General features: G+C 30.7%; 10 protein-coding genes across 10 annotated transcripts; 7 read left to right on the forward strand and 3 right to left on the reverse strand. All coding sequences in view use genetic code 12, as the record gives it.

Annotated features, from left to right (window-relative positions):
- Window positions 1–737: 737 nt before the first annotated feature.
- On the forward strand, window positions 738–2,006 carry DFJ63DRAFT_289599 (putative aminopeptidase; the record flags this gene model as incomplete). Its single annotated transcript, XM_064905240.1, has 1 exon — window positions 738–2,006. The coding sequence occupies one exon, from the start codon at window positions 738–740 to the stop codon at window positions 2,004–2,006; it is 1,269 nt and encodes a 422-aa protein (XP_064760266.1).
- A 132-nt stretch (window positions 2,007–2,138) lies between these two features.
- Window positions 2,139–2,788, reverse strand: RIM1 (Rim1p). The gene has a single exon (XM_064904041.1). The coding sequence runs from the start codon at window positions 2,671–2,673 to the stop codon at window positions 2,272–2,274; it is 402 nt and encodes a 133-aa protein (XP_064760267.1). The 5' UTR covers window positions 2,674–2,788; the 3' UTR covers window positions 2,139–2,271.
- Window positions 2,530–4,196, reverse strand: DFJ63DRAFT_211427 (uncharacterized protein). The gene has a single exon (XM_064904044.1). The coding sequence runs from the start codon at window positions 3,819–3,821 to the stop codon at window positions 2,904–2,906; it is 918 nt and encodes a 305-aa protein (XP_064760268.1). The 5' UTR covers window positions 3,822–4,196; the 3' UTR covers window positions 2,530–2,903.
- A 777-nt stretch (window positions 4,197–4,973) lies between these two features.
- AUT7 (ubiquitin-like protein) lies at window positions 4,974–5,381 on the forward strand (the record flags this gene model as incomplete). Its single annotated transcript, XM_064908437.1, has 1 exon — window positions 4,974–5,381. One exon carries the CDS (start codon window positions 4,974–4,976, stop codon window positions 5,379–5,381), a length of 408 nt encoding a protein of 135 aa, XP_064760269.1.
- Window positions 5,382–7,258: 1,877 nt separating this feature from the next.
- Window positions 7,259–7,702, forward strand: PGA26 (Pga26p; the record flags this gene model as incomplete). Its single annotated transcript, XM_064908438.1, has 1 exon — window positions 7,259–7,702. The coding sequence occupies one exon, from the start codon at window positions 7,259–7,261 to the stop codon at window positions 7,700–7,702; it is 444 nt and encodes a 147-aa protein (XP_064760270.1).
- A 631-nt stretch (window positions 7,703–8,333) lies between these two features.
- DFJ63DRAFT_320331 (uncharacterized protein) lies at window positions 8,334–14,176 on the forward strand. The gene has a single exon (XM_064907172.1). It carries the CDS (start codon window positions 8,368–8,370, stop codon window positions 14,119–14,121), a length of 5,754 nt encoding a protein of 1,917 aa, XP_064760271.1. The 5' UTR covers window positions 8,334–8,367; the 3' UTR covers window positions 14,122–14,176.
- Window positions 14,177–14,395: 219 nt separating this feature from the next.
- On the forward strand, window positions 14,396–15,660 carry DFJ63DRAFT_320332 (uncharacterized protein). The gene has a single exon (XM_064907173.1). The coding sequence runs from the start codon at window positions 14,510–14,512 to the stop codon at window positions 15,566–15,568; it is 1,059 nt and encodes a 352-aa protein (XP_064760272.1). The 5' UTR covers window positions 14,396–14,509; the 3' UTR covers window positions 15,569–15,660.
- A 55-nt stretch (window positions 15,661–15,715) lies between these two features.
- DFJ63DRAFT_211287 (60S ribosomal protein uL30) lies at window positions 15,716–17,613 on the reverse strand. Its single transcript, XM_064904042.1, has 3 exons — window positions 17,522–17,613; window positions 16,711–16,801; window positions 15,716–16,489 (listed from the first exon to the last, which is right to left on the reverse strand). Exons 1-3 carry the CDS (start codon window positions 17,527–17,529, stop codon window positions 15,863–15,865), a joined length of 726 nt encoding a protein of 241 aa, XP_064760273.1. The 5' UTR covers window positions 17,530–17,613; the 3' UTR covers window positions 15,716–15,862.
- A 1,097-nt stretch (window positions 17,614–18,710) lies between these two features.
- UGA4 (Uga4p) lies at window positions 18,711–20,423 on the forward strand (the record flags this gene model as incomplete). The annotated part of the gene is made up of 1 exon (XM_064907174.1): window positions 18,711–20,423. One exon carries the CDS (start codon window positions 18,711–18,713, stop codon window positions 20,421–20,423), a length of 1,713 nt encoding a protein of 570 aa, XP_064760274.1.
- Window positions 20,424–22,121: 1,698 nt separating this feature from the next.
- On the forward strand, window positions 22,122–23,828 carry DFJ63DRAFT_314706 (GABA-specific high-affinity permease; the record flags this gene model as incomplete). Its single annotated transcript, XM_064906408.1, has 1 exon — window positions 22,122–23,828. The coding sequence occupies one exon, from the start codon at window positions 22,122–22,124 to the stop codon at window positions 23,826–23,828; it is 1,707 nt and encodes a 568-aa protein (XP_064760275.1).
- Between the last annotated feature and the right edge of the window lie 21 nt (window positions 23,829–23,849).

The raw sequence follows: 23,849 nt of genomic DNA on the forward strand, positions 1-23,849 counted from the left end.
ATTATATTTGAATACAATAGTTTTGCAACAAACAAGTATAATGAAATAGTAACTGTATTATACAATATAACAATACATCAATCCATAGTAGTTATACGTAAGAGATGAAACTACATTAATATAATAACAATAATATAACAATATATATATTTATAAAGCATTCAATCTGCATTTCATGTTAACGATTTCTAGAATAAAGTAAGTAACAAATTATCCTAAATCGAATTAGATTAGTTAAGGGTAAACCATTTAGAAAAAGAAACAAATTTGGATCTTACTATGGATAAAGAAGAAGAAGAAGAAGAAGTAGAAGTTGTAAGTAAATAAATTTTGATGAGTGGGTCATTTGGTTCTATTTATACTCTCCCATCAAATTTGGCAGCATCAACAATATTTATCAGTGACTTCACATTAACCATCAAATTGACACTGATACTTATAAATGACATTACATAAACTGATCAATTGACCTTATATATATACATACTACTATTCAACTTGATTATACTTATATGGTTACATAGTGTATTTGCAGTTAAGTTACTATTAAATAGTAGACTTCCTAATTAAGAAGTCTTGTGCACTAATCGGATAAGAAGAGCCACACAGATTGAGACCGACCACAAAATTGGAAAGTACCAGCCTTTATCATCCCTCCCTCCACAAGAAAATTGACATCACTTTAGTCATCCTTCTTCCTCCAACTCCATATTATTCAACCATCAATATCTACTACAATGAAGGTGTCTATTGTGTTAATCACTGTTCAAGCATCATTAGCTTTGGCTTTTCCTACGTTTTTCTTTTCAGATTGGAATAAACATCAACAATTATTACAACAAGAATTATCCATTCAAGAAGGTGGCAATGAAGATAGATTAATTAAATTAAGTCCTAATGAATTTAAAATCATCAAGGAAGCCGAAAAAATGAAATTAAGAAGATCTAATATCAATTTCATTGATATCACTGAACAAATCTCCATTGAACAAGCTTATGAACAAGGAATTATCACTAAACCATCAAAATCTAATTGGTTCCTTCCTGATTTAAATTTAATTGGTGCCAAACAATTGAGTCAAATTAAAAAGGTCCCCGAATATAAGTATCCTACTGAAGTTAAACATGATGAAAAAGTTAAAAAATTATATGAATCAATTAATATTGATTTGGTTTATGATAATTTATCTAATTTTACATCATTCTTTACCAGATATTATAAATCAAAATCAGGGTTTGAAAGTAGTAAATGGTTATTCCAACAACTTTCGACTTTAATTGAACCAGTTGTTGAAAAGGGAGTCACTGTTAAACCATTCAATCATAAATCATGGGATCAATTCTCCATCATTGTTAGTATTCCAGGTCAAGTTTCTGAAAAAGTGGTGATTGGAGCTCATCAAGATTCAATTAATCTTTTATTCCCTAGTTTGTTATCTGCTCCTGGTGCTGATGATGATGGTTCAGGAACAGTCACGATCTTAGAATCATTAAGAATCTTACTTGCAGCTTATGAAAGTGGAGATTTCCAACCCTATAACACTTTAGAATTCCATTGGTATTCGGCTGAAGAAGGAGGATTATTAGGTTCGATTGATGTTTTCTCAAGTTATGCTGCTAATCATGAAGTTGTAGTAGGTATGTTACAACAAGATATGACCGGTTATACTGCCACAACCATTGATCAAGGGATTGAACCTCATTTTGGATTAATCACCGATTATACCTCTGCTAATTTAAATCAATTTATAAAATTAATCATTGATCATTATAATTCAATTCCATATCATGAATCATCATGTGGATATGCTTGTTCTGATCATTCATCAGCTTTAGAAAATGGTTATCCTTCCGCATTTTTAATTGAATCAGAAATGAAATATACTAGTAAATTCATTCATTCTGTAATGGATACTATTGATAGAATTGATTGGGATCATGTTACTGAACATATTAAATTAACCGTTGCCTTTGCTTATGAATTATCATTAGCTGATAAATTATAAGTGTAGTTAAATTATTTAAAGTAAGTCTTATTTTTTATTAAAAATATACATTTAGTCACGTAGAAGATAGATAAAATTTTTCGATTAATACAGAATAGTAAAATTTTCAAAAGTAATTGGAAGGAAGGGGGAATAATAATGAATAATAATCATCAAATTATATTCAAAACAAATAAGAAGAAGATAAAAATATAACAAAAAGATATGTACATATAAAGGTTAAGAACTAGAACTAGAGAGAAAGTTGAATTAAAGATGAATACATCTATTCTTCATGTTCAGTCACGTCAGCATCTTCAGCTCTTTTACCACCAAAATATAACAAGTCAAAACTCTTTTGTCTGAAATTAGTAACGTATTTCTTTTCACCAGTAGCTTCATCAACAATAACTTTTTGTTTAATATCAGCATCAACTAATAATCTAGTTCCTGGTTTAATGAATTTTTCTAAAGCAGCAATTTGACCTTCATTGAATACAGAAATATTATACCATTCAGTAGTTTCTTCAGGGAAAGTTTTATTAACAGCTAAAGAATATTGAATAAATCTATTTCCATCTTTAGTTTCTCTAAAATTAACAGCACCAACTGAACCCAAGATAGAAGCTCTAGCAAAGGCAGATTTTATAGGAGTAGTGGCGAAGGAACGAACAGTTTGTCTTAACATTGTAATTTGATTGATTGATTGATATTCAATTGAATTTGATGAATTGGTATCAGATGGCAAATGAAGTAGAAGTTGGTGGTTATAGATAACTTTTTTTGTTTAATTTTCCAATTTTGGTGTGGACTTATTTTTTGTTGTGGTGGGGCGTGTCCCTTGACTATTTAAATTATTTAAGACGCGTATTATTCTTATTCTTATACTATACTATACTATACTTCTAATTATAACTATTATAATCTTTGCTTTTTAGATGGTAATTTGGGGAAATTAAGATCAACAGCAGAATGGGATCTGAATCTTTTACTTGGTCTTGTTTCAGTAATAAAATCTAATGTAGTAGTAATACCACCAGTTGAACCTCTCTCTTTATCATCATTATTATTATTATTATTACTATTTGCAACAACAGCAGCCACACCATCATTATCACTTAATTTAATTAATTCTTGATTATAATTAACTTTGCCATTCATAATTAATAATGATGAATCATCAACCCCAAACATTTCCGATTCATTTATAAATTGAAGTTTCAATTCTTTAGTTAATTCATGATTATCAAAATTTGTAGTAGTCTCATTATAATGATGATCATTTTCTAATCGGGATAAGGTAGTTAAATTAGATAAACTTGAACATTTCGAATCAAATCCATGATCCAGTAATTTATAATTTCTAACAGTATCATCATAATCATTTATCATATGATCATCAATAAATGATTTTGGAATTTGAGGTTCAATTGATGATGATGGTGATTCTAATAAATAAGAAAGAATACTTTCAGTTAATAATTTCTCATCGTCAATATGGTTCTTAAGATTATGAGGATGATGATTAGGATGAGACAAGACCGAATTAGAGTCCAATAATTCCATTGATGAATTCGATGAAGATGAGGAGGATGTTGGGATGAATGGGATGATCCATTCTGATGGAAATATAGTTGGCGGTAAATAAGATGATAATAATTGGTCATGATTATGATGATGAATATTCTTAACATTATGTAAAGAATCCAATTGTTGTTTGGTAACCATTATTTTAACCCCTGTAGTAACTGTAGTTAACGTTAAATGTTGATTAATGGTGATTCTAAAAAAAGAAGAGAAGTAATATATAGTTATGGGGTTGATATGGTAGCACATATTTTTTTTGTTTGATAATTCGGTTGTTAGCCGCTACAAGCAACAGAATGAAAACATCACCACGACAATTAATTGCAATCACTATTTATATTGTCTACATATTATATATAAATCATCTATAATGGATATTATGACTACTCATGAACTCTAACTTATACCACCCTTTCTAGGTGGAGTCACCTTAACACCTGAAACAGATATTTACATATTATTGTTATTGATTTTGGGGGATTATGTTTCTTCTTCCCTCGGAGTAATTCACACTGTAATTAAGGCAAGAGGCTGTATATATACTGTATTTATCTATCTATCTGTCTATACTGATAACTGTTAAGCTAATAACTATTAGTTAATGAACTACATATAACATATATAATCTGTAGTATAATAACACCTTATTAAAACGTGTGTGGATAACCAACAACAACCGTAGTTAAAGCTAAAGGCCAACAAATTACGGGTACTATACTGTTAAGAGATCCAGCACCACCACCACCACACTAATTGATATTTTTACTGATAAGGAGAAATAGACACGGTAATGTTATATACAGGAATTAACTGTGTTTTGATTTTGCCTTCCATTCTAAAAACAATCACTCATCTTTTTTTGGTTTAGTTAATCTATCCATAATAATAATTACTTTGTTTGCTTTCTGATACTTCTTCTTTCTTCTTTCTTCTTCCTTTACTAATTGATTATTATATCATCAATCAATCAATCAATCAATATCAAGCACAGTATGTATACCTACTATCACCATACCACATCACCACAACTGTTGGTTGTCATGATCCTTGCCTTATGCTTGCCCCATCTTTTATTTTATCTTATCCTTCCTTCCCTCCCTCACATCCCCCCTCTCTCTCAGTCAGTCACTTATCCACCCCCCCCCCTGATTCCACTTTGATTATACCATCTTACACCATCATTTGAATCAATCAATCCAATCAATCGATATCAACTACTACATCCATCAACCATATAATCTTACTATCAAGATTGTAAGATTTGAGAATCATTACCTAGAGGGTGTCATCAGATAAGGGATGAATGGCAATTTTTTGTGGCAACCAACAACAATAACAACAATGACATCACATCTTTCACTTTGATCAATTACTAACTAACTAACTTTATAGAACATTACCATGAGATCGGCATTTAAAGACGAACATCCCTTTGAAAAGAGAAAGGCTGAATCAAGTAGAATTACTCAAAGATTTAAAGATCGAGTTCCTGTTATTTGTGAAAAGGTTGAGAATTCAGAAATACCAGAAATTGATAAACGGAAATATTTAGTTCCATTAGATTTAAGTGTGGGACAATTTGTTTATGTGATTAGAAAAAGAATTAAATTACCAAGTGAAAAGGCTATTTTTATTTTTATTAATGATATTTTACCTCCAACTTCTGCTTTAATTAGTACTATTTATGAAGAACATAAAGATGATGATGGATTTTTATATGTATTATATTCTGGTGAAAATACATTTGGAGAAAAATTTGAAATTGATTTATCATCCATTGATTTTGAAAAAGAATTAAAGGATTATTAGGGGTTTCATACCTACTTTTTCTTATGGTTGATTCATTTCTATGAGGTTTATTCTTATTGATTAAGAATATTAGATATAAAGAAAGCGATTATCAGATTAGATCCATCCATCCATCCATTCTATATTATCAAGTTTTTTTTTTAAATTTACTATCTATTTATTACTAAGATTATTATTTACTTTTTATTATTTTTATACTATTTGTTTAAAGAGCTCGTTAGCTCAACTATTCAATCAATCAATCAATCAATCAAATTAATCAAATTGTTATTGTATTTGATTATGGTGCTGATGCTGATGCTGATATAAAGGTGTTATTTTTATTTTTATTTTTATTTACTATTATTATTACTATTATAATGTTTATGGTTTAACTTGAGTCATCATTCATTTGACTGATTGACTTAGTGATTAAACATTTTATTAAAGTCTGGTTTTGTTTATGCTTGTTTTGTTTTATTATTATAATTATCATCTTTTTATAATTGAATAAATAAATATATTATATTTATATTATATATATAATTAGGATGATTATTGCTATTGTAGTATATGGTTATCGGTTGACTCCGCATTTAATCATTATCAATCACCGGTTCATACCGCGGCCACAGAAATCAAAAAAAAAGATTATAACATCCACACCGCAAACATCCATACAACTCAAACATTCGGTATCCCGAGAAAAAAAAACTAGTGGTCGTGCATTTAACCAATAAAAATTATTTCTACTACATTACATCTTAAAGAGCTCATAATATAATGATATGATATGATATAAGAAGTAGTTTAAGTTTGATGGTGGTGTTATAGTAGTGTTATAGTAGTGTTATAGTAGTGTTATAGTAGTAGAGTTAAAGTAGCAGTAGTATGATTTTATTTTAGTAAGGAGATAGGTTTGTAGTAATGTTAATTTTAATAGGTAAAGCTTATGACAACTCCGAGTTATTACAAGACTGAAACTTATTAGTAATAACAGTAATTATTATTTAATAGTAGTGGTTGTATATTTGATTTGAATGGTTGTACCCCTAATTACTCTCCACTTTGCCTTTCCCTTGTCTTGTCTTGAATGAAATTGATAATATACCGTTAATTAATTAATTAATTAATTAATTAGACTTCCTAAATAGGCAATGAGTATCGATTCCAGACCCTCATAATTAAACTATTCATCCGTTAACTATGAGAGGCTCTTTGTGTAATGTCGTGTACTTGTTCACACCAGAAAAAAAAAGAAATTTAAATTAGTTACATATTAAAATTAAAGATTAAATGGAGAGTCACACAGAACTGAACTGAAAATTTTTACACTTTTCACAACCAAATTTAACAACTTTAATATGATATTGAAATGTGGTAAATTTATAGTCAATATAGTTCATATTATGACTTACACATTATGGTATCCTACTATATCAAGTAACAACCTGTACTAAATGCATGAGATATTGTAATCCTGGTAACTATATGCAAAAACCCATCCTCTTTATCCGTAAATTAAACCGGTATAAACTATAATTAAATTGTAACTATAAAATATTATTTTATTTTGTAGGTTGTAAAAGAAAAAATTTTCATTTATAATAGTTAATTATGGAACGGCGGCCCCTAATTCCTTAAATCATATCAAATTTGGCATCAAAATATGCTATAAACCCTCCCCATTGATCTTACTGACTTCCTCTTTCGCCTCTGTTTCCCGTAACTTAATCTTATATAATTAAAAAGTTTTCCTCCTCCTTTTATAATTTTTAATTCTACTTCTTCTTCTTCTCTCTTTAGTTCAAACTCACTAAGTCACTCCTTTAAAACACTTACACTCCTTTTAGTTTAAACTATAACTATCCCCCTCCACTTTCGTTAATTACTTTACAATGTACGCTTCATCTTTATTATTTGCTTTAACTGCTGCTACCACTGTTTTCGCTGGTTTCTCAAATCAAACCACCATCACTACCGATATCATCGTTACTGAATTCACCACTTACTGTCCTTACTCTACTGAAGTCGTCGTCACTATCTGTGATCAAGAAAGTATTTGTGCTCCATCAACCATCACTGTTACTGAAGCTACCACTTTAGTTATCACTGAACCATGTTTAATTGAAACTACTTTAACCAGTTCTGCTGCTCCAACCGTTGTCGCTGCTGAATCTACTATCTATGAAACTAGAACTTGTACTGAATGTGCTCCAGCTACTTCTTTCGCTAATGCTACCACTCCAGAAGTTTCTACTTTAGAAGCTGGTGCTGGTTCAAACCAAGTTGCCGTTGGTGCTTTTGCTGGTTTAGCTATTGTCGCTGCTGCTTTAATCTAGATTATTTAATTAATCTTTTGATTTCAGTTGGGTTTCTCTTATATTGGTTGAGTTGGGGGTTCTGCCTTTCTTTCTTTGTTATTTCGGTTGGTTTCTTTTATATTTGTAATGCAATCATTTAAATGAAAAGTATTAATTTACTTAATCATTATGATCGATTACAAATATCAGTATTCGTCACATTCATTCGTCACATTCCTTATCTTTTCTTTTCTTTTCGGTATTACTCCTTACTATTTCGATATTATCGTTTTCTTCTTTCCCTCTTTCCCTCCATCTCTTACTTATTATAGAAACTATCAGCTTTTTGTATTATTATATAGTTATATCTTACAATGTATACCTACTCTTTACATCCCCCCCTCCTGTAAGTCCATATGACAATATCATACTAATTAGTCTTAATTTGTATTGGTAAACTTGTGATGTTTAATATGGTTATACCACAAAATTAAAAAAATTCTGTTCACTGCTCATTTTTAAATTTTGTATGGGAATATCAATCATGTAACAAATCTAAAATTTAATTACAGAATTTATAATTTACACCATCAGTTTACACCATACTAACTATAGAGGCACAGGAGAAGAAGATAGAAGATAGAAGATATCATCCATCCATCCATCCATACCTCCCACGCCTCCCATTCCTCTCCCATCACATAATGTCCACTATAAATACTATAGATGGTAGTACAAACCATGATTCTGAAATTTCAAAATTCCCACATACTTCAAGATTCTTTAATACGAAGAATTTACCTGATTTAAGAACATATCAATTCACGAGGGATAATAAACCAATCCTGCTCAATGGTCAATCTACCGGAATCAATTATAATCCTTATAATCATCCTCAACTGAAAACTAAAGCCAATATCCCTTTGGATTTTTATAATCTCCCCACCAAAATATCCATCAATCATACTCCCATAAAAAGCGAACAACAAGATAGTGTAAGTGGACGGGAAATACCTTATTATGAATTGAATGATCAACAGAGTAAAGATCCCATTCGATTCATTGAAAGTGTGGCGGATGAAGGAAAGAACTACGGAGCAGTTAAAATCAAATTAAACGAATTAGATCATGTAAAGTTAATTAAATCAAAGATTCAAATTAATTCTGATTTATTTTGGTTTGAAACTAATAAATTATTAAATAATCCTAATCAAAATGAATTATTAAATCGATTGAAATTCCAACATGAATTAATTGAATTCCATTGTTTATACGCTTCAGAAAACGATCATACTCCCCCTCCATCGAAAACCAGCACCATCACCACAGAGCAAACCACAATCACTACCCCTTTGGCCATCAAGAAGGAGTTCCCTAATACTGCTATGTCACCATCATCTATAAATCGATTACTCAATAGTCCATCTCCTGCCATACGAGAAAATTCCATCGTTACGACTCCTTCAACTCATATCAATGATAGTGAAACTGATCCATCTTCATCATCAACAGCCCATACTCCCACCAGCACAGCCAATACATTCGATAGTCCGAAGAGGAAGCCTATCCCTCCATTCTTATTGAAATTACCTATGGTGGATAAACGTCCCTTGGATGTCTATAAATTGTTCCGATCGGTTATGATTCGAGGGGGGTTTCTGGAAGTTATAAATAAAAAATTATGGGCTCAAATAGGACGAGAATTAGGATATAAGGGGAAAATCATGACTAGTTTAAGTAGTTCTTTGAAATCTTCTTATCAACGGATTTTATATCCCTTTGAATTATATCTTCAAGATTCAAGGATGAAAAGTTCGATTATGAAACTTGAATCACATAAGAGAGAGGGTGATGAGAGTATAGAGGGTGAGCCTGATTTAAAGAAAGTTAAGTTGGATAATGGCAGTTCTGCTCCGTTGATATTAGGTTCAGCTAAAGAATTTAAACGTTCAATCAAAAGTAAAGGTTCTAAAGGGTTTATTATAAATTCTCCTCATTTAGTAGAAGTTAAACCTCCTAATACATTTGTCATTAAATCAGAAGAGAGTACAACTTCAACCTCAACATCAAAGAAGAATCGGAAATCAGCAGATAAGATTGAAACTCCGATATTACCCCAATCTCAATTAAAACGATCATTGAAATTCCTTATTGATAATCAATCTCATTTAGAAGATAAATCCCGTATGAAATCAAATATAAACTCATCATTCTATACATTACGACAATTCATGGAAAAGGATCTTAAATTCCAAGAATTCATCATTGAGAATCATCCTGATATATTCAAGAATGGATCCTCAAGTCATCCCCATCATAATCATCGTCACAATGATTATTCAAATTGTAATAATAATAACAATGGATACGCCCATGATAATGATCGGAAATCAATTGATATTTCTCAATTAGAAGATTTATTCCTTAAATTCATCAATAATCAAACTAAATTTGATTCATTAGGTATGGATGATGGATTAGAATTGGAATGTGGGATCGATATTCCAAATTATATTAATGGATCTGCCTTCGTTCAATTAGGTGATGATGTGGCCAAATATAAAAGTAGTCTTCATAATTTAACCATTATGAATTCTACTACTAAAGCGACGAATGCCGCCATGAATGCCGTTATTGGCAGGAATGAAAGTAATAATGGAAATTCTAGTAATATCAATAATCCAATCAATCAAATGACAAATGTAAATGATGCAGCATATTTCAATTCACCAGAATATATTTCAAATATCATCTCATCCGCTTTATTTCCTTGGAATTTACATAATTTACCCATTTTACCCAATTCATTATTTGGATCGTTCACTGATTCCGATCTTAATAATAAAGAATTAGTCAACTCAAGATTAAATATTGGCATGACGTTCAGTTTAAATAATTGGACATGTGAAGATCATTTCACCAATTTAATCAATTATCAATTCTTTGGAGCGGTTAAACGATGGTATTTCATTCCGGAACTGGATTTCACTAAATTTGAACAATTAGTGAAAGATATAAATGATGCTGAAACTACGAGATTGAATATTAATAATAATGTGAATTGGCAAGTTGATCAATTAAAACAATATTTTGTGGATCATCCTTTTGTCGATTATGATAATTTAATCATATCATTGGAAAATATGATTAATCCCATTTCAGATTCAAGATCTTCTCATATAAATAAACATTTCCAATCTTTAATTGATTTAAAGACGAATAATAATCATCCTTTAAAATTAAATCAAGAATTCTTTATCACTCCTCAATTACTTTCAGAACGAGGAATCAAATTCACTACTACATTACAAAAACCAGGTGAATTCATTATGAAACTTCCCAAGACTTATTCTGCTTGTGTATCTTATGGATTCAATTTAAGCGAAGAAGTGAATTTCGCTACTAAGGATTGGTTAGATTATGCCTTGGAAGCCGAAACATGGTTATCAAATCAAAGTATCATACCTAATTTCCTGACATTTAAATTATTAATTAATTTAATTCAAATTTATGATTCAGGGCAAAATATTGGATTCAGTTCGGAAATTTATAATAAGATTCGTCCTATGTATGATGAATTACTTGAGAATGAATTAGAATTACGGAATAAGATTCGGAAATTAAAAATCAAAGAAGTTTCTATCGATGAGAAACAATTCCTGGAGACAGATATGATAGCAGATGATGATTTACTGAATGTATTCCCTTCAAAAGTGATTGTGATTGAAATTAAAACCAAACAATCATTCATTATGTCCATGGCAAGCTTTTTACAATATCAAGAGATGAATAAATTGGATCCAAAATTATATAATTTCGAATTACATTTGTTTTATTCCGATGATAAATTAAGAAATTTAGCTAAATTATTAAGTAATTATTCGATTGATTATCAAAGTTGGATGAAGAAATATATTGAATTAATGCAAGAGAATTCAGATGTATCGTTGAAATCATATCGTACATTATTAAGTGAAGGTGAAAGAATCTTATCTGCCATTGAATCAACCACGACTTTAAACAGTACTGAGGAGTCAATTAAACCAGATGATGAATTTGATTTATTCAAAAGTTATATTATCAATCTTCGTTATTTCATTAATAAATCAAATGAATTCATTGAAGAGTGTCAACATTTATTATCCATAAAACATCAACAACGAATTAGAAATGGGAATGAATATCGTCAATCATCTGATTTAAAAGATTTATTCAAATTAGTAGATAAAATCCCTAATTTGAATTTCTCATGTACAGAAATTGATCAAGTTTTAGAATTTAAAAATGAAATTGAAAATTTCGATAAAGCATGTCGAACCTTACTTTCAAAAAAGAATAAGCCAATTCAAGAATTTGATGATTTAATTAATCTCGGTGAAAGTTTTGGTCTTGAAATCCCATCTTTAACTTTCATCACTCGAATTAGAGATCGATTAAATTGGATTAAAGTTTATAATTTGATTCAAAAGGGAGCTGATCCCTTGGCAGATAAGAAAGAAGTATTCACGTTTGATAAACTTCAAGAATTCTTTAATAAAGGATTATCAATCTTATCTAAAGAAGATCTTGATATGATAAAGGATATCGAATTGATTGTTAATAATAGTGAAGAATTTGATCTTGATTGTGGAGAATTCTTAACTACAATTGATTATGTGGAGAATTATAATATGGAGAAATTAACTACTATAGCAGAAAGATTTAGAACGGAAAAATTATTTATAACTATGACTAATTATATTGAACTTTCAAAATTACAATTCAATGCTAAATTGATAGCTCAATTCAATCAATTTAAACATAATCCTGACGAAAGATTAACGTATGCTGATGCTAAACAAATTCACAATTCAATTAATGAAAGTGGATTAAAATTCAATGAAATCATCTTAACTAATGAAATCAATAAGACCGAAGAATTCATTAATCAATTATGGTTAGAAATCGATCAAGTTAAAATCATAACTACTTTAAGTAAAGATGTTGATTTAGATCATTTGAATTCAAGATTAACTATGAATACGAAATTAGTCGAAAAACTTTATCAAATCCTTTATAAATCAGAATTCGCTTTATCAGAAGATGACATTTATGAAAATTCTTCATCATTCAATGCTAAGTTCTCCAATGCCGATGATGATAATGAAAATGATCCGGGGGTCAAATTTTATTGTTTATGTCGTGAATATGAATACGGAACTATGATTGAATGTGATAAATGTAATGAATGGTATCATATTCTGTGTGTGGGAGAACAAGTTAATAATGCTGATGATGATAATTATTTATGCCCACTTTGTAAATTGATTGAATCGAATGATGGAGAAGATGTCTATGTGAGTAAACAATTCACTTTATCAAGATGTTTAGAGTTGAAGAATTTATTGGATACCTTGAAGGTTTATCCTGGTAATGAATCCAGAGTAGTGAATGAAATCAATGAAACGATTCAGAAGTATCAACACTCGATTCGAAATAAAATGATTGAATTGAATAATGTTGATAATGAAGTTCCACTTCCTAAAAAGATAGATAAGTTAAAATACTTTTTAAGAAAGATTTATGGAAGTGGAGTCTTTTTAAATGAGTTATTTGTGGATGTCTTGAAATTGGTAAGGGTGAAGGAGGGACAGTATAATGCATGGTTAGCTACTCAAAAGGTAAATGAAGTTAAGATAGAGGTTGTCGATGACTTGCCAACTGAGAAAGTTGAAGAAGTTAAGGTAGAGCCGATAGTAGAAGCATCAGCTTCTGAAGCACCTGCATTTATAGAACAAATAATCTCAAGCCAAGAACCAAAGGTTGTTGATCTTATTAGTCCAGATATTGCTACACCCGAACCTCCTCAAATCGAGCAATCTCCATTGGACGTTGAACCAGTGGTAAAAGTGGAAACAGAAGTAGCAAAAGCTCCTGCTGAGCCAATTACTGCTCCTATTGAAGAATCAGTTCCAGAAGTTTCTAATGTTGAACCATCAACAGTTGTCAAACAACCAAATGAAGAAGTCATCAAAGAATCAGAAGCTGAAGAATTAGTTGAGAATCAAGAGGTGGACGTAGAAGCCGTTGAGGAACCTACATTAGATGAAGTTTCTAAGGTGATTCCATTACAAACTGAAGCAGTTAAACCTGTTAAGGAAGATGAAGTCAAGGTAGAACAAGAGATAAAGGAGATCAACCCTGTTGATGAAACCACAACTGGAAAAGTTGAAACCAGCAACACTGTAGAAGAGGTCAAAGTACCAGAACCAGTTATAATAGAACAAGACACAGAAGAGAATAAACCATTGAATGGACATGAATCAAGTAGTTCAACTCATATTCAACAGAATGGAACCATAAAAGAAGACATTATATCATCAACAACATCTCAACCAGGAGATAAGACAGACAAGGACAATGTCATAGTAGAACCCACTACTACAGAAGTATCATCATCATCATCATCATCATTATAGATGATGACCCAATTGTATAACACCCATTAAATAGCATAATTAATATAAATTGTATTTGTATTTTAAAAGACGCGCATTTTTAAATTTTTGTATTTTTTTGTTTACCATTTTAAAATTTACAACAAAACAGAAATTGATAATTCAATTGCAACCAAACCATTCAAGAGGTTCAATGAGTTCAACATCATCGATGGATCCCATTGATGAGTTGATAAATCAATGTTGGAATAGAGTGGGCAAGTCCACCACCACCACAACAACAACAAGTTCAACCACATCCAATGAATACATCTATATAACTCAATTACTTGGTGTCATAAGTGAAATTGAAAATATCCTTCTGATCAAACAATTATTGAATGAAGATGAATCAAAGATACTACGAAAGATGATCGAAGCTACTCCTATGATGAAATTGTATAAACGAAATGTCCAGGAGTTTATCTTGAAATTGGTTAAGTTTAATCGATTTGATCAGTTTCTTCAAACAAGATTTCAAATATCATTATCTGATTTAAGATTAAGTCTTAATGTATCATCATCATCATCTCATAAGAATACTTCTAGTTATCTACCCTTTCCATTTAAACGACTGGAGAAAGAATCAACTGAACCAAGTAAAAGTTGGTTTAGTAGAACTACCACTATACCTGATTCAAGACAATTACATTCACCACCATTATCCCCACCTATATTACCACCATCATCAACTATTATACCGACAGATTTAATAAAGAAGAATCAAGAGATTGAAAGATTACAATTCCAAAATAAAAGTTTAGAAGCTACCATACGAACTAAAGAAAGTCGAATCCTTGAATTACAAAAGGAAATCATCACTATCAATAAACATACCAATAATATCGAGCAACAACTTCATAAACGACCTGATCAAAACAATGTTAGTAAATTATTACAACGGATTAAAGATAAAGATGGGAGTATTAAAGATTTACAACTATTATGTGAAGAGTATCGTCAGGAAATAAGTGATTTAAAACAAGCTCAAACTTTAAAACAACCAATGATTGATGAATTGATTAAAAATGTAACTAAACAAGATAGTTTGATCCATCAATTACAACAAAAACTACAATTAGATCAAAAGTCATCTTCATCTCCTCAAATAAACTCCTTCTTATTGAACTTACCATTCATTAAACAATATTACTTTTTGTTAAAGTATAAACAAGATCATAAGAATTGGGGATTAATCATGATAAACATCCTTACGTTGATCCTATCCATGATTATATTATTGAATGGATTACAATTTGTATTATATGTAACATTATGGATCTTTACTACCAGGGTTAATCCATCAGCTTACGTTTATGATGATTATGGAGATAGTGTATTCAGTTTAACTTCAACGTTTGAATGGTGGAAAGAGATTGAATGGTTAGAGTACTTAGTTTATAATCTTGAAGATTATCTATGGCAATGAATATAGGGAATACAAATGATGATGATGATTTTAAAGATAAACCGATTCATTAAAAAATTATACAAGATTAAATAAAATGCTAATAATAAATAGTAAAGATATAAAAAAGAATTTTATTAATAAAGATATTTATTATAATAATAATATACAAGAAATATTCTTTTAGTTAAACAAATCCTTTGATAAAAAGACCTATTAAAATTAGAAAAGAAATATAAAAAAACTAATTTCAAAAGATGAAAATAAGGGTAATAAATACAAAGACAAAAACGATAAAGTTAACACTTAATGAACTTAGTTCATTTGTTTAACTAAAGCGTTAATGAATTCTTCTCTATTACCGGTGTCACCACCTTGGATGAAATGTTCGAATTTTCTAGTTCTGAAACCACCGTTTGGATTAGATAATTTGAATGGCCATAAAAAGTTGTTAACTTGTTTGAAATTTGGACCAACAGTGTAAATTTCATGGATTAAATCTTCAACAGATAAAATGTTGAATTTACCTAAAGAAGCTTCAATGATAGCATTATCAACTAATGGGATTCTTTGTTTGTTAATCTTACCGTAACCTCTCTTGTAGATTAAATGTCTAATGGTAGATAAAGATGGGTAACCATAAGCAATGTATGGTTCAGCTAATTTGATTAATTCAGCAGTAGCTTTGGTTAATCTAACGAAAACACCAGCATTAATTTGAGTTAATCTTAATAATTGTAAAACCTTTCTTGGCTTTGGTGGAATTTTCATAATACCCTTAATTCTGACAACGAAAGCTAATTTTTCTTGAGCATCAACATAGTATGAACCAGCAGCTTTGGCATCTCTTTTAGCTTGAATGATAGATCTTTCAGCATCAGTGTATTCCTTTTGGTAAGCAGCAGCTCTGTCAAAGATAACCTTTCTCTTTTCTTGGTTAGCCTATAAGTCTAAAGTTAGTATAAAATGGTCATTTTTTAATATAGATTTACACTCTTTTGATATTTGATTTCATCTTTCATATTTCAATCAGACCCGAAAGATGGTTAATTGATTGACAACATTGCCGAAGCTAGTCGAATTCGATTGGTAAAACAGTTTTGCATCTTCAAAATAGAAAAAATTCAAATATCACAAAGTGTTAAAAAGTATTATATACATACAGCTTTTCTAGCAACCTTGGCGGCAGCACGTTCTTCAGCAGTCTTTTGATCAGCTTTAGATTTCTTAACTAAAGTTTCTGGTTTTAAAGTACTATAATGATAAAAGTTAGTATATAAAGTTTTTCAAGTAGAAATATCAATATCAAAACATTTCTCTTACTAACAAGATAATTGTGTTATCCCTGTGGGTCATATATTTTTTATATTAAGAACAAAGTAATGTCATATAGACTATGGAAAAAGTCATATAAACGAAGGATAGGAACTGAATAGCCACATTCATTCCCACTTCACATTACCCACCAATAGATATTAGTGGTCTTAAAATATAGTGCACAGAAGAAAACAGATATATCAGGCATTGGCGTAAATTTAAACGAAAGATAAATGAATATAAATTATTCAGCTGCAAGACAATCTGACTTTCCCTTGGCATGGTAATCAAGTATTTAATCAAAGTCAACAAAAGTAAAGTAATGTAGATACTTCAAAATCCAAGGTTGACAATTGACAAAACCTCATACGAATATGAGAGATAAATACTACTAATAGTATTTATATAAAAGAATGGAATGACGAGTAAAACTTGTAATAACATTCAAACCTTAGTCGAAACTAAGAAAGTTTGATAGAAGGATTTGATTCCATTCTATTCATGGTATATTCAAACATCTCACCTTTAAAATCAACACCCAACAAGACCCCAAATTAAACCTTTCAAACTCGAGAAGAGCCAAAGATCAAATGGAAGTCATTGCTAGTAAGTGTTTATTAAATGATGATTGTATTATAAAAGGTATATGGTACATACGTAGCCATTTTGAATGATAGTTGATTAACAAGAAGAAATAAAATGAAAAATTATATAGAAAGAAAATCTGTTATATATATTTTTTTTCACTTTGGTCTTCGTCTTCCCCCTCCATCGTCTCACGCTGAAGAAAAAAAAAAATTAAACTGTAAAAAAAAAAAGGACCAAAATACACATCACGTGGGAATATCACCAGTGAGGGCAACGACCCTAAAGACAAAGTCTGTCAAACCTGGAAAAATACAGTTAAAGAAGCGCAAACTTAAACTTTAGCGGATACATTCCAAATTAGGTAATATATCATATAAACCATTATAATTACTATGATTAATCATATACTATTACTGATTATTATTATATAGATCAATCAATCTATATCTTAACCAATGAGATTATGAGTCTATCTGATTATTTAGGACTTAATTTCCTTTATGAGATGAAGTAGAAATTGAAGAGTAAGATCTATTACCAAGCTATTAATAAAATAACCGCAATTAAAGTTTGAATTAATCCATGTTTATCAGATTATCAAGACATATTAACATATTGTATAGATATTGATATGTTAGCTTTAATTATCATTTCTTAGTAAATAATCAAAGTAATGTTAAGGTAACTTGTACCATACTAATGGGTTGTACTCTTATCATTGCCCAATTAAGCAATCGATAACGCGCTAAATCAAATAAATCAGACAAAACTAAACAAATAAAATCAGACAGACAAAAATAATTTAATTGCTTTTAAATAAATTGCGAGAGCGCACCGCATACAAAAAAATAATTCCTTATCAGAAAGTTACTATCAATTTGCATCTTTAAATTCCCATTCACCAGGCACAATCCTTCTAGTTGCCTTGAATTTGTAACTTATTATAAGTGTGTAACTAAGACATCGGATCAATATAATTTGAATTATTTTTCAGGTTGGGAAATATCCTATCAGAAATCTGCGGTTAATATCGACTAAAATAGAAATTTAATCTAAACTCCCTCTCCCCCATATAATTCTTAACTATGTAAATCTATCCTTTAAAAAACTTTAAATTCAATTCTGATAACAATGCCATATCTCTTTCTTTACTTACAAACGACCGTTAATTACATTGCATTAATTTTGATATAAATACATCTTGAAATATTCATCCCAGATAAGTTATTCTTGACTTTTTTTCAACTTATTCATCCCAATGTCCAAATTACAAACGGTTCTCTCTAGAGAACAAATCCTTGAACAAGTGGTTTCAAATAAGAAATTCTACAACAATAATCAAAATGTTGAAGAACCTCATATCGCTGCCATCTTCTCCAATAGTGATGAAGAGTTATTAGCTCAAATTGGTTATAAACCAGAATTAAAACGTCATTTCAGTACTTTACAATGTTTTGGAGTTGCCTTTTCTATTATGGGTCTTTTACCTTCTATTGCTTCCATCTTAGCCCAAGGTATTATCGCTGGTCCTGCTGGTTGTCTTTGGGGTTGGGTTATTTCATCAATATTGATTTTCACCATTGGTATTTCCATGTCTGAAAATGGTTCAAGTATCCCAACTTCTGGTGGTTTATATTATTGGACAAATTATTATGCTCCTCCAAAAATGAAGACTTTAATCTCTTATCTTATTGGTAATACTAATTCCATTGCTTTGATTGGAGCTTTATGTTCGGTTGATTATGGATTTGCTCAAGAAATCTTATCGATTGTCGTTATTTCCAAAGATGGTGATTTTGATATCACTCCAGCAAAGACTTATGGTATTTTCGTGGGTTGTGTATTAGCTCATATTGCCATTACTTGTTTCTCATCTAAGAATTGTGCTCATTTGCAAACCACATCCATCGTTGTCAATTTATTCGTGATTGTTTTATTCGTCATTGCTATGCCAATTGGTGCCAGAGGTCATTTCAAACCAGCTTCTTATGTGTTTGGAGAATTTGATAATCTTTCTGATTGGCCAATGGGTTGGACTCAACTTTCTGCCGCTTGGTTACCTGCTATCTGGACCATTGGAGCTTTTGATTCCGTCATTCATATGTCTGAAGAAGTTAAAGATGCAGAACGTACCATTCCAATCGGGATCTTAGGTTCTATTTCAGCTTGTGGTATTTTAGGTACCATCATTTTAATCATTACCTTTTTCTGTATTCAAACTGATGATATTGAAGGTCATCTCTTAGGATCAAAATTTGGTTTCCCCATGGCACAAATTATTTATGATGTGTTAGGTAAAAAATGGGCCATGGCATTTATGGTCCTTATTGCATTTGCCCAATTTTTAATGGGTGCATCTATTCTTACCGCTATTTCAAGACAAATTTGGGCTTTTGCCAGAGATAATGGTTTACCATTCTCATCTTGGATTAAAAAAGTCAATCATAAATTATCCGTTCCTATCAATGCCGTTTGGTTTGGTGGTATTATGGCTATTATCATTGGTTTATTAGTTCTTATTGGACCTGTGGCTGCCAATGCTCTTTTCACCTTATATATTGCTGGTAATTATGTCGCTTGGTCAACACCAACTTTCCTTAGATTAACATTTGGAAGACATAAATTTAAACCAGGTAAATTTTATTTAGGTCCATTCTTTTCGCCATTGATTGGATGGATTTCAACCACTTTCTGTGCATATACTTTTATTATGGTGATGTTCCCAGCTTCTATTGGAGTTGATAAAGATACGATGAATTATACATGTGTGATTACTCCAAGTGTGTGGATCTTTTCCTTAATTTATTATTATGTTTATGCCCATAAGATTTATCATGGTCCATGTAAAACTGTTGATGTGGATAGTACCGGGGAATATTTAGAAGGTGTTGATCCAAATGATGGTGCTAGTTCTGAACCAACTGGTGAAAAGACTTCATTGACTGATGTTAAAGTTCATGAAAAGGTTTAAAACTAGACTAGATAGATATACAGGGTTTTTCTTTCATTTTTACTTCTTCAATTCTTGAATTATATTCACACTTTCTTTCTTAGTTTATTTCTTTCTAATTTAATTTAAGTCCATTCGTTTAATTCACTTCTTTCCAGGAAATGTATAAACCCAAACCATATCTGATTTAATTTCACCAGTCTAATCTAATTCTGATTTTAATTCATCAACAAATGTCTCAGCGTTATTATATTTATCACCATGAACCTTCATCGAAGTATGATATTCACTTCAAATCATTTTAATGTGATTCTCTTATGAATGAACAATGGTGGGTAGTCGTCACCTCATTAATTGAAATATGTGAGGTATCCATCACTAGCAGATTCTGTAAAGAATGTACGATGGTTATGACACCATTCTTTCCTCGTATTTAAATCAATTGAATTGGGGGGAGATATTAGAAGGATAAGTTACAGCATAAACAAATTTGATAACTAGAAAGTCACATCTCCTTACATTATTTAAACATAACCAGGGATCCATAACGGTTACATATGGAATTAAGCGCCTGAATAAGTAGTCATGAATTTAATTGTTGCAAAATGAATTGAGATAAGAGTTGAGATTACCCATATTTTAGAGCACCGACACCGGTCCTTCTGCGGACACGTCCTCTGTCATTATGATCTATATTATATATATATTTCAAGTTAAAATACCATAGAAACTATAGCATATATATAAAGAGAAAATATTTAACGACTTGATGGATATTACTAATAAGTAATATTTTATCCATTTACAGAATTTAAGGTAGATAGATAGATAGCCATTTTGGAAGAATTAACGGAAGATCAAACTAATGATCATTATGATTATGCACTTCAATAGATCAATTAGATGGTATCTTAACCAATGATATTATTAGCTCATACCAAGAGTGAGATTACCCAAGCTAAGGCTTAACTTAAATGAAGAAGAAGAACACTACAAATGTTAAGCTTAATTATGAATTGTAGATATCTTTACCTAATTAGGTTAAAGATAACGAAGTAAGTAAGTAAGTAAGTAAATCATATGAGTGAGTACAATATGGATCTGAGCCTCTTATGGTATTAGCAAAACTTGATTGGGTTAAGCTGGTGGTATAAAATAGAAACACCACAAAAAATATTTAAATTTCTTTTTTAGAATTGCAGGACCAAAAAATAAAAAAAAAATAAAAAAAAAAAAAAGAAAAAAAAATTTTCCTTATCTCAGAAAAGGGAACAAAAATACGTCAAATTTTTGCATCTTTAATTTAAAATTTCATTCTACTCATCAACATCGTTTTAAGGCACAATCCCGTTAGTGTGCTTAATTTTTGTTAGCTAGCGTGGGCGCCCGGCATCTAAATATAATACCTCAGATCAACATAATTAAAAATTGATAAGTACTTATGTATGTACGTTCGTACGTCTTGTGAAATATCCTTAGATTAATCTCTGGTTAATATCGACTAAAATAGTCCTTTCCTCCCCCCTCCTTCCTTCCCTCTTTCTATCTATAATTATTAAATATGTAACTCTATCTTTTAAATACGCTAAATTGATCTATTATCTCTCTTTAATTACTGATAACCGTTAATTACTTTGCGTTTTAATTGAATATAAATACATCTATTTATCCCCAATTTCTAATGTTTTTTTTTAAATTGTTCATACCCACTCATCAAGCATGTCAAACTTACAAACTGTTCTCTCTAGAGAACAAATCCTTGAACAAGTGGTTTCAAATAAGAAATTCTACAACAATAATCAAAATGTTGAAGAACCAAATATCGCTGCTATTTTCTCCAATAGTGATGAAGAGTTATTAGCTCAAATTGGTTATAAACCAGAATTAAAACGTCATTTCAGTACTTTACAATGTTTTGGAGTTGCCTTTTCTATTATGGGTCTTTTACCTTCTATTGCTTCTATGTTGGCTCAAGGTCTTATTGCTGGTCCTGCTGGTTGTTTTTGGGGTTGGATTATATCTTCCATCTTTATCTTTACTATTGGTATTTCAATGGCTGAAAATGGTTCGAGTATCCCAACTTCTGGTGGTTTATATTATTGGACCAATTTTTACGCTCCACCAAAAATGAAGACTTTAATTTCATATCTTATCGGTAATACTAATTCCATTGCTTTGATTGGGGTGTTATGTTCAGTTAATTATGGATTTGCTGAAGAAATCTTATCGATTGTCGTTATTTCCAAAGATGGTGATTTTGATATCACTCCAGCAAAGACTTATGGTATTTTCGTGGGTTGTGTATTAGCTCATATTGCCATTACTTGTTTCTCATCTAGGAATTGTGCTCAATTACAAACTGCTTCCATCGTGGTCAATTTATTCGTCATTACCTTATACATTATCGCCTTACCAATTGGTGCCAGAGGTCATTACAAACCTGCATCCTATGTTTTCGGTGAATTTGATAATCTTTCAGATTGGCCAATGGGTTGGACTCAAGTTTCAGCATCTTGGTTACCTGCTATCTGGACCATTGGTGCTTTTGATTCTGTCATTCATATGTCTGAAGAAGTTAGAGATGCCGAACGTGCTATCCCAATTGGTATTTTAGGTTCAATTGCTGCATGTGGTGTTTTAGGTACGGGTGTTTTAATGGTGACATTTTTCTGTATTCAAACTGATGATATTCAAGGTCATCTTTTAGGATCAAAATTTGGTTTCCCAATGGCTCAAATCATTTTTGATGTTTTAGGAAAGCAGTGGGCAATGGCATTTATGGCTCTTATTGCCTTAGCTCAATTTTTAATGGGTGCATCTATTCTTACTGCTATTTCAAGACAAATTTGGGCATTTGCCAGAGATAATGGTTTACCATTCTCAACTTGGATTAAAAAAGTTAATTATAAATTATCCGTTCCTATCAATGCTGTTTATTTTGGTGGGTTTATGACTATTTTCATTGGTTTATTATCACTTGCTGGTCCTGTTGCTGCTAATGCTCTTTTCACCTTATATATTGCTGGTAATTACGTGGCTTGGACAACTCCAACTTTCCTTAGATTAACAGTTGGAAAAAGTAAGTTTAAACCAGGTAAGTTTTATTTAGGTCCATTCTTTTCTCCATTAATTGGTTGGATTTCATCCAGTTTCTGTGCATATTCATTTATAATGGTGATGTTCCCCGCATCTATTGGTGTTACTAAAGATACTATGAATTATACATGTGTGATCACTCCAAGTGTGTGGATTTTGTCATACATTTATTATTATTTCTATGCTCATAAATTCTATCATGGTCCTTGTAAGACTGTCGATGTGGAAGGTGAATATTTGGAAGGAATTGATCCAAATGATGAAGTTAGTTCAGAACCAATTGGTGAAAAGATATCATTGACTGATGTTAAGGTCCTTGAAAAGGTCTAAACTTTTTTATATTGAGATTAT

This window comes from Scheffersomyces coipomensis (assembly GCF_036884675.1).
Source record: "Scheffersomyces coipomensis strain NRRL Y-17651 chromosome Unknown DFJ63scaffold_6, whole genome shotgun sequence".
NCBI classification, from domain to species: Eukaryota; Fungi; Ascomycota; class Pichiomycetes; order Serinales; family Debaryomycetaceae; genus Scheffersomyces; species Scheffersomyces coipomensis.